Source organism: Oncorhynchus mykiss, chromosome 3 (assembly GCF_013265735.2).
Source record: "Oncorhynchus mykiss isolate Arlee chromosome 3, USDA_OmykA_1.1, whole genome shotgun sequence".
Taxonomy (NCBI): Eukaryota; Metazoa; Chordata; class Actinopteri; order Salmoniformes; family Salmonidae; genus Oncorhynchus; species Oncorhynchus mykiss.
The window spans coordinates 28,269,885-28,280,418 of record NC_048567.1 but is presented as its reverse complement, the minus strand read 5'-3'; the positions used below and the strand labels follow the sequence as shown (position 1 = coordinate 28,280,418).

Genomic DNA, 10,534 nt, shown 5'->3' with positions numbered 1-10,534 from the left:
CCATGTATCGAATAAAACATATTTTAATGGGGTTCCATCGCATTTCCAACTCTACTGATGGTTTTGTCGCAACACATTTTACATTACATAGCGAATGTGCCCACTCTGGTCGTGGCAAGTGCACTCTAGCCAACAGTTTAGCATACAAATGTTGTATGGAAACCTGGTTAGTGTAGGCTACTCAAATGATCAAATGAAGCCTAGGGTGGGAGGTTTGTCTTTTCGCGTCAACTGTCTGGCAACAGACGTGAATGCGTCTGTGTATCGCCTCTCCGATTGGTCCTTCGGTCACAGAGCTGTTGTGATTGGTCAGAGCTCAGCTTGCGCAGCTACATATACCTACCCCAGCTTCCATTTTGTTGCAAATCAGACAGTCGAGAGGGAATAGAGATATACACACATTTCTAGATATAGAAATTTCTACATTCAGAGAGTTCAGACGTCAATTCAACAATCTCTGACAAAGGGTTTTTACCAACTAAGCCTGAGGAAGTCGGTAAGAGCCGGTGTTTAGCTAAGTTAATTTAGCTAGAATTTTGTGACACCATATGACTTATGAGTGGCGTTCTTTGTTTTGTTGCCAAAGAAGTGACCTAGATAGACGGCCTTTACTTACAATGATGATAACACTGAATACATCTAACTTTAGTAATGTTAACAAGCACAAATGATGGCTAATCTAGGTGTATTTAAAAAAATTATTCAGTTAAAGTGAACATCAGTCGCTCGATTTCTCCACCAAGCTAACGTAACGTTATCTTCCACGCCAGTGAAAGCATTATTCGTTGTTTACGTGGTGGCTTTACATAGCTAAACATGGACGCTAGTTGGCTACCTGCTTTATTTTCCAGTTAACCAATATGTATTATGTTGCTACCAGTGTATGAATTTTACCAGACAGTTTGTAGAACGTAGTTAGCTTTGTGAAGATGCATGTTTGTCACATGAGAACTGGGCCCATTCTCAATTTGTAACATCCAACAGTTTACATACTTGGAGCAGTGTTCTATTTTACTCGAAGTATTTCTAAAAAAAATAATGTATCGTTTAGATCGGCTTTGAGCATATTCGTGCGCTGAAGTGAATTGATGTTCTACTCGGCTTCACGGGAAAACGACGCTCATTGGCACATGACAACTCCAGATCTTGCTGGACCTAAAAGTGCAGCGAGAAGTAGACCGAAGACTATTTCGAGGACCTGGAGCCCAATTGGAAAGGAGAAATTAAGAAGGAAGCATCTCTGCACATTCAACTTTCTAATAACAAAGAGGTAGGCATTGGCTGCTACAGTATTTTTTTGCTGTCGGGTGGGGGAAGGGCTGATCTTTCGCACGTAGCCCAATTGAGCTCATTGAAGTAACTTCAGTAATGCACATTTGTTCCAGCAGTTCTGTTAATTATATTTTGCCCGTCTTAAATATAAACTACTCATATATTTTTTAAACCATATTGGTAAAGCGGTGTTGTCAACCGGGGACAATTGTCATGTTTAATTGTTGGGCAGCAGGTAACGTTAACTTAGCATTAAGAGCGTTGGAATGCCGCTGGTTCGAATCCCTGAGTTGCCTGAGTTTAATAGGTGAAACACCTCTATGCCCTTGAGCAAGCCACTTGTAAGTTCTGGATAACTACATTGTAAATGTTAGAAATGAGTTGCTTCAATTTCTTTTTTAGATTTGTTTCTTAATATAAATGTATTCCTCCTTCAGGTGACACATAGTCTAGGAAGTACAGTATGGGAGGTGGAGAGAGGTACAACATTCCAGTGTCCCACCCAGAGCGCCCATTGCCCAAGAAGAACCATCAGCTGGGCCGGGCCAAGCAGAGAGTTGTCCGCGATCAGAATGGAGTGACAACCGTAGCATCCTCGGGGGCGGCGCGAGGTCCTCACCAACATGGCCACCGCAAGGGCGCAGCCTACCCCTGGTTCCCAGAGGCGCGGCTGGCCGCGTCGGCTGAGAAGATAAACACTTCTGTCCGTTTTGCCAACGCCTACGATCAGAATTGGGAGGGCGCTGTGTCCCACCTGAACACACTTCTGGCCGCCCAGTGTGGCGGCCCGAGCTATGCAGGGGCCAAGTTCAGCGAGCCACCCTCCCCCAGTGTGCTGCCCAAGCCCCCCAGCCACTGGGTCCCCATGGGTATGCGTGACAGCAGGGAGATGATGGCCTTCCAGCTGAAGAGCCTCCTCAAGGTGCATGCCTAGAGATGGACTCTCATAACCTGACCTTTCAAAGCCAACGTGTGAACGAAGGCTCCTGCCTGCCTTGAACGCCCCAGCGCTGTAATATACTTTTGGCTATTTTAGGTTGAGGTGTTCGAAGGGTGGTAGGCATGTTGTAGGGATGTCTCTGCAGCTGTTTGTCACCCTTTTTTCTCTCTTTTTTGAGAAACACAGGTATTACAGCGCTGCAGCCTTGTTGGTGGGGGAGAATGCTCTCATTGGAGTCTGTTTCTGTCACTAACGATGAACTGGATATCATTCGTATTTGTGCTCTGTTTTGTTGTTTTTTTTGTTGGCCGTTATAGCAAGTCTGTGGGCTTTTCTTCCCAAACGGTAAGGTTGGATACAGTTAGTAATAACATGTTAATGCAGTCTCATTTACAGTCCATTTTTGTGGACCGGTAATTCTTTGGCACGTTAAGTTCTGTTAATCATTAAGGATTTCACCTCTGACAACCTGGTGCTACCTGAAGCACAATCTACAATAGTAGCATTTTCTTTCGTTTGACTTACTGTTTTCCCTCTGGTTTGGGAGGGGGGGGGGGGTGTAAAAATCCACTGTTCTGCAGGGAAACCAGAGCTATCTTTCAGGAGGGAATCCGCTGTAGTAGTGAGTACAGGTCACAAGTATAACCTCAAACTGAAGTGTAGAGGCCATGGCACACAGGCCTTGGACGTTCAACTCCTGTACTTTTTTATTGCGCTGTGCGCTCTGCACTATGGCAGTTGTTCTGGTCCAAGGCCTGCAGCTCTATCATACAATTATTTTGTCTATTTGTGATGTGGTTATTAATCAATGAGTCAGTTTTGTCTTAACCAAACGAATGTCTTTTGCTGTCATTTTTTTCACCATCTCTCCCTTGTATGTCTGACGTGGTTACCAGTGCCATATCAACCACGTTGGCTTGCGTGGCACAGAGAATTTGGTCCTCTGGGTCACTTTTTTTCCCCCAACGCAATCAGTACTGCTATTAGCCACTTTCAAACTATCTCGTTCCCTACCGAAACCCCACACAGTAAACAATGCAGAGGCGGGCCAGATTCAACAGGAACGTGGAACTAAGTTTCACAACCTCAATCTCCTGTGCCATGGCCCTGTTTGCTGTGTGGCAGTTTCTTACGAGGAAGTGCAACGTTGAGAGACGTGCGTGGCACAGAGGACGTTCGGCGCAAGGCCCGTGTGGATCTGTTTACATTTAAAGTCTCCAGCAGCAATCTCCAGATACTCACTGCTTTTGGCACCCTACTCTTCTTGCACTGCAATCAATAATTTTTTTATCTCCCTCTAGGTTCTAATTTCAAGGGAGGCAGTCTTTTCTTTTCTTTGCAGAATGGGAACTGTAATGGCCATCTTAGAGACGACAAAACGGAGCTCACAAGCTTGAAATAAGTTAAAGAAAAAGAGCCATGTAAATAATGAAATGTGTAAAAAATACTTGCAGCATATGTACATTTAGCAGTGTGTTTTTAAACCTGCTTGATAAAGTATTTTTAGTAATAACACTGAATGTATAAGTCATGCTAAGGACATGTCTTGACTTCAAATACGGAATATTTTTGTAAAAAAGAATCTGCCTATAGCATTTGTCAATACCCCTTCACTGTGTAATGTCTAATCTTGCACATGTTTTTTATTATTTTTATTATGCACAGTGGATGGCAAAAAAATGCATTGTGCAAAAGAAACTTGGCTTACATTTGACCCTTTGAGGAGACTTGGATATGTATGAATTGTTATATTATTTTAGTTTCCAGGTGTGCTACAGCCTGAAGACAGCTGCTGGGGACTGGTTTCCCAGACAGATTGACCCCAAACCTGGATTAAAACAACTATTTCAATGGATAGTCTCCATTTGAATGTTGTTTTTTCAGGACTACTTATGATCTGTCTGGAAAACGTGCCCTGAATTGAGTTGTTCTACTTGATTGTGCCTACATTTTAACCCAACATTACAAAATTATGTTGTTGATCGACATTGATTGATATTTTGTGATTAGGTAATGTGATTCATTGACCAAAAAATGTTTTATCTAAAAACCACCTTCAGTTATCTGCTGTTCTTCTGCCAGAAGATAATTGAATTTGGCCCTATGTTATTGTCAACCTGGTTTCATCTGCCTTTGTTTTGTTCTGTGTGTTTAAATGCATTGTCTTTTTTTTTTTAAGAACATGTGTTCTGTTGGTTTCTGTTAATGATTCATACATGTATAAGTCTTTGTCCTAAATTTGAAACTCAAGTGTTTCTCAACAAATTGGCTTTTAATTTGTCCCATTTTGTTTACTGTCACCAATGAATATGAAATTATGCCACATGTCCAGACTTGATTGAATTTGACTTAAAAAAAAAAAAGAACCCAAAGCACTGCTTTTATTGGTCTAATCAAAAAGTAAATCCCAAAAAATAAAATCCCTTCCCTTTCCCCCCTACTTTGTGTCTTGTCTTTTTCTGTATGCACTCATTATTCCAAATCATTTCCAACATTTTAGTACAACTTACTGTTGATGCTGCCACCACCATGCTTCACCGTAGGGATGGTGCCAGGTTTCCTCCAGATGTGATGCTAAAGTCAGTTTCGCTGAAATTTTCATGCACCGAATGCAAATCTAAAGTTCAATGGGTTTCCAGCGCATTTTCAACTCAACTGATAGTTTTGTTCAATAGCAAATGCGCCAACACTGGGCTTGGCACGGTTTGTGCGTTGTCTAGTCTACATAATGAGTTTATGGATGAGAGTGAGAATATTTTTACTTGTCAAATGGCAGTCAAGTCCGATCATCTTGTCACCAGAATAAGACCCTCCATATTTATTGGAAAGCAGCATCAAGCTCATCACCGTGCACTTTCACCACCCTGTGAAGTTCATCATTTATTTCATCTGTTGCCCAATGATATGGACCACACGTGGATCATGGATCATCACGTGAATCCAAATTTACTTCGATATGAGTTATTATAGTGATATAGTGATTCTTTGATCCACCTCTACACAAACGACACCATTCTGTATACTTCTGGCCCTTCTTTGGACACTGTGTTAACTAACCTCCAAATGAGCTTCAATGCCATACAACTCTCCTTCCGTGGCCTCCAACTGCTCTTAAATGCAATTCAAACAAAATGCATGCTCTTCAACCGATTGCTGCCCGCACCTGCCCGCCCGTCCAGCATCATTACTCTGGACGGTTCTGACTTAGAATATGTGGACAACTACAAATACCTAGGTGTCTGGTTAGACTGTAAACTCTCCTTCCAGACTCACATTAAACATTTCCAATCCAAAATTAAATCTAGAATCAGCTTCCTATTTCGCAACAAAGCATCCTTCACTCATGCTGCCAAACATACCCTCGTAAAACTGACCATCCTACCGATCCTCGCCTTCGGCGATGTCATTTACAAAATAGCCTCCAACACTCTACTCAACAAATTGGATGCAGTCTATCACAGTGCCATCCGTTTTGTCACCAAAGCCCCATATACTACCCACCACTGCAACCTGTACGCTCTCGTTGGCTGGCCCTCGCTTCATACTCGTCGCCAAACTCACTGGCTCCAGGTCATCTACAAGTCTCTGCTAGGTAAAGCCCCGCCTTATCTCAGCTCACTGGTCACCATAGCAGCACCCACCCATAGCACGTGCTCCAGCAGGTATCTCTCACTGGTTACCCCCAAAGCCAATTCTTCCTTTGGCCGCCTCTCCTTCCAGTTCTCTGCTGCCAATGACTGGAATGAACTGCAAAAATCACTAAAGCTAGAGACTCTTACCTCCCTCACTAGCTTTAAGCACCAGCTGTCAGAGCAGCTCACAGATCTCTGCACCTGTACATAGCTCATCTGTAAATTAGCCCATCCAATCTACCTCATCCCCATACTGTATTTATTATCTTGCTCCTTTGCACCCCAGTATCTCTACTTGCACATACATATTCTGCACATTCTACCATTCCAGTGTTTAATTGCTATATTGTAATTACTTCGCCACCATGGCCTATTTGACTTACCTCTCTTATCCTACCTCATTTGCACATGCTGTATATACATTTTTCTACTGTATTATTGATTGTATGTTTGTTTATTCCATGTGTAACTCTGTTGTTGTATGTGTCGAACTGCTTTGCTTGTTCTTGGCCAGGTCGCAGTTGCAAATGATAACTTTTTCTCAACTAGTCTACCTGGTTACTATCCTACCCGTTTCCCGTATAATTTATTTTACCGACACAAAAATATCCCATCATGTTGAACAAACAAATGAGCTGTCAGCGTTTATAAAATGACACACGAAACTTCCAGTTTCTACTTTACTTGCATAAAAGCTGGATGGAAACATGGTTAGTAACTTTCCATCAATATAAAAATATCCTTTGCACCTGCCTGTCTGTACAGCAGTGGAAGTCAGGGCCTTAATTCTGAACAGGGGGCCCACAACCCATATTATTTATTATTTCCGATGGGAAAACACCCAAAAGCACAAGTCAAGGCAAAATATGTAGAGGTGGCAGGTGGTTTGCTTTAAAAATACAAAATGTTCTCTGTCTCAATGCAAAATGTGTAGAAATGCACTATGACCACTGGTAGTCATTGCATAGCCAAAAAGTTAAAATTAGTGGTAGAAAATAGGGTATTTTATGCATCACACTCTCGAGGTAGTTAGGATATGCAAAAAAACTCATTTCCAATTCACACATGCGTATTAATATACACTTGTACATATGTGAAATAGGACTAATTTAAGCACCCACCCGTGCGCATTGACCAACATTTATCCATTCTAATATGGTGTCCGTTCTCCACGGATCAGTCTGGCGTCGACCTACAGTGCCTTGCGAAAGTATTCGGCCCCCTGAACTTTGCGACCTTTTTCCACATTTCAGGCTTCAAACAAAGATATAAAACTGTATTTTTTGTGAAGAATCAACAACAAGTGGGACACAATCATGAAGTGGAACGACATTTATTGGATATTTCAAACTTTTTTAACAAATCAAAAACTGAAAAATTGGGCGTGCAAAATTATTCAGCCCCCTTAAGTTAATACGTTGTAGCGCCACCTTTTGCTGCGATTACAGCTGTAAGTCGCTTGGGGTATGTCTCGATCAGTTTTGCACATCGAGAGACTGAAATGTTTTCCCATTCCTCCTTGCAAAACAGCTCGAGCTCAGTGAGGTTGGATGGAGAGCATTTGTGAACAGCAGTTTTCAGTTCTTTCCACAGATTCTCGATTGGATTCCGGTCTGGACTTTGACTTGGCCATTCTAACACCTGGATATGTTTATTTTTGAACCATTCCATTGTAGATTTTGCTTTATGTTTTGGATCATTGTCTTGTTGGAAGACAAATCTCCGTCCCAGTCTCAGGTCTTTTGCAGACTCCATCAGGTTTTCTTCCAGAATGGTCCTGTATTTGGCTCCATCCATCTTCCCATCAATTTTAACCATCTTCCCTGTCCCTGCTGAAGAAAAGCAGGCCCAAACCATGATGCTGCCACCACCATGTTTGACAGTGGGGATGGTGTGTTCAGCTGTGTTGCTTTTACGCCAAACATAACGTTTTGCATTGTTGCCAAAAAGTTCAATTTTGGTTTCATCTGACCAGAGCACCTTCTTCCACATGTTTGGTGTGTCTCCCAGGTGGCCTGTGGCAAACTTTAAACGACACTTTTTATGGATATCTTTAAGAAATAGCTTTCTTCTTGCCACTCTTCCATAAAGGCCAGATTTGTGCAATATACGACCGATTGTTGTCCTATGGACAGAGTCTCCCACCTCAGCTGTAGATCTCTGCAGTTCATCCAGAGTGATCATGGGCCTCTTGGCTGCATCTCTGATCAGTCTTCTCCTTGTATGAGCTGAAAGTTTAGAGGGACGGCCAGGTCTTGGTAGATTTGCAGTGGTCTGATACTCCTTCCATTTCAATATTATCGCTTGCACAGTGCTCCTTGGAATGTTTAAAGCTTGCGAAATCTTTTTGTATCCAAATCCGGCTTTAAACTTCATTTATACGGAGACTTGATTACACACAGGTGGATTGTATTTATCATCATTAGTCATTTAGGTCAACATTGGATCATTCAGAGATCCTCACTGAACTTCTGGAGAGAGTTGGCTGCGCTGAAAGTAAAGGGGCTGAATAATTTTGCACGCCCAATTTTTCAGTTTTTGATTTGTTAAAAAAGTTTGAAATATCCAATAAATGTCGTTCCACTTCATGATTGTGTCCCACTTGTTGTTGATTCTTCACAAAAAAAATAGTTTTATATCTTTATGTTTGAAGCCTGAAATGTGGCAAAAGGTCGCAAAGTTCAAGGGGGCCGAATACTTTCGCAAGGCACTGTAAATGATCAGTAACAATTTAACAGGGACAGTGTTTTAGACTTTTCAAACTAACAATTCGTGGTGGGCCGGGATCATAATTAATAATTTGGAATGATATATTGTTTGATATTGATGCCAGCAAGGCTTTTTAAATTGGGTTATTCTTCCTGTTAATCTATATCGCTATGTAAAGCACACGACTGTTCGTGCAGGCACAAAACTCTCACAGACCTCTTAGCAGCCTGCTGATGGGCCATCAACTGGATGTGATTTCCCATTGTATTCAAGCTGGTTGGGTAGGTTTATGCTAGAACATTCACACCTGGCCCAAAAGGCAATCCATAAGTAGTTATCTGGACTTCAGAGCCGTGGAAGTGAACAGAAAAGTTAACGTTCACTGGGTTGCAAATTGCAATGTATTTTATACAAACCGATAACAATATCAAATGGAAAAATGCAACTTATAGATTTTCCATAATGGTGCCCATCACTAGTAAATATATATAGAGAAGTATGTGGAAACCCCTTCAAATTAGTGGATTTGTTTATTTCAGCCACACCTGTTGCTGACTGGTGTATAAAATTGAGCACACATCCATGCAATCTCCATAGACAAACACTATTGTGAAGTGGAAACGTCTAGAGGTGCTGAAGCACATCTGTCCTATGTTCCAAAATCTCTGGAAGCAACGTCAGCACAAGAACTGTTCGTTGGGAGCTTCTTGAAATGGGTTTCCAGGCCGAGAAGCCACACACAAGCCTAAGATCACCATGCGCAATGCCAAGTGTCTGCTGAAATGGTAACGTTCTCTGTAGTGATGAATCATGTTTCACCATTTGGCAGTCCGGACAAATCTGGATTTGTCGGATGCGAACTGCCAACTGTAAGGTTTGGTGGAGGAATAATGGTTCTGGCTAGGTCCCCTTAACTCCAGTGATGGAAAATCTTAACGCTACAGCATACAATGGCATTCTAGACGAGTCTGTGCTTCCAACTTTGTGGCAACAGTTTGGGGAAGGCGCTTTCCCATTCCAGCATGACAATGCTCCCTTGCACAAAGCAAGATCCATACAGAAATGTTTTTTCGAGGTGTCGATGAAGAACTTGACTGGCCTGCAGAGCCCTGACCTCAACACCATTAAACCTGGGGATGAATTGCAACGCTGACCGCGATCCGGGCCTAATCACCAAACACCACGAATGCTCGCAGCTGAATGGAAGCAAGTCCCCACAGCAATCTTCCAAAATCTAGTGAAAAGTCTTCCCATAACAGTGGCGGCTGTTATAGCAGCAATGGAAGGGCGACCAACTCCATAATTCTCTAATGAGATGATCGACGAGCAGGTGTCTACATACTGTCTTATTACCAATAAGGTACATTAAAAGGTAAAAAGTCAGATGTTGAACAGAATTAAACGTGTCTACAATACCAGTTTATTAGGTACATCAGGCCACACGCATTTTTTAAAATTTATTTCTCCTACAGACCGTGAGTCACATAACTGTGGCTTGCTATATAAAGCATGCAGGCATTGAGACATTGTTATTGTTCAATTGAAAGTTAGAAGAAAACAAGAGTGACCTAAGCGACGCAGAACGGCATTTCAGAACGCACAACTCGATGATGCTTGTCACCGATGGGCTATTGCAGCAGACAACCACACCGGGTTCCACTCCTATAAGTTAAACACAAGAAGAAGCGGCTCCAGTGAGCACACAATCACCAATACTGGACAACCGAGTAGAAAAACATCACCTGGAAAAATGACCGCGAGTTCAGTTTACTCAAGAGCATCTTTGGAACGGCCGTTTGCAGTAGGAACATACCGCCCGCCGTCCAATCTGCGTGATGCCATTGCACCAGCATGGTCCATTATCGTTGTGAAACACTTGACACCATGTAGAAAAGCCCGAAGAATAATGGCTGTTCTGGAGGCGGCCCTGGTAATAGATAAGTGTACCTGACAAACTGACCGGTGTCTCGCCTGTACTTTC

General features: G+C 42.4%; 1 protein-coding gene across 1 annotated transcript; it reads left to right on the top strand.

The window, feature by feature from the left end:
- The first annotated feature begins 341 nt into the window (after nucleotides 1–341).
- On the top strand, nucleotides 342–4,652 carry LOC110517114 (proline-rich nuclear receptor coactivator 2). The gene is made up of 3 exons (XM_021595321.2): nucleotides 342–496; nucleotides 1,052–1,270; nucleotides 1,710–4,652. The coding sequence occupies exon 3, from the start codon at nucleotides 1,736–1,738 to the stop codon at nucleotides 2,204–2,206; it is 471 nt and encodes a 156-aa protein (XP_021450996.1). The 5' UTR covers nucleotides 342–496; nucleotides 1,052–1,270; nucleotides 1,710–1,735; the 3' UTR covers nucleotides 2,207–4,652.
- The last annotated feature ends 5,882 nt before the right edge of the window (nucleotides 4,653–10,534 follow it).

Coding starts and splice junctions, on each gene's coding strand:
- LOC110517114 (XM_021595321.2), top strand. CDS start 1,736: ATGGGAGGTGGAGAGAGGTACAACATTCCAGTGTCCCACCCAGAGCGC.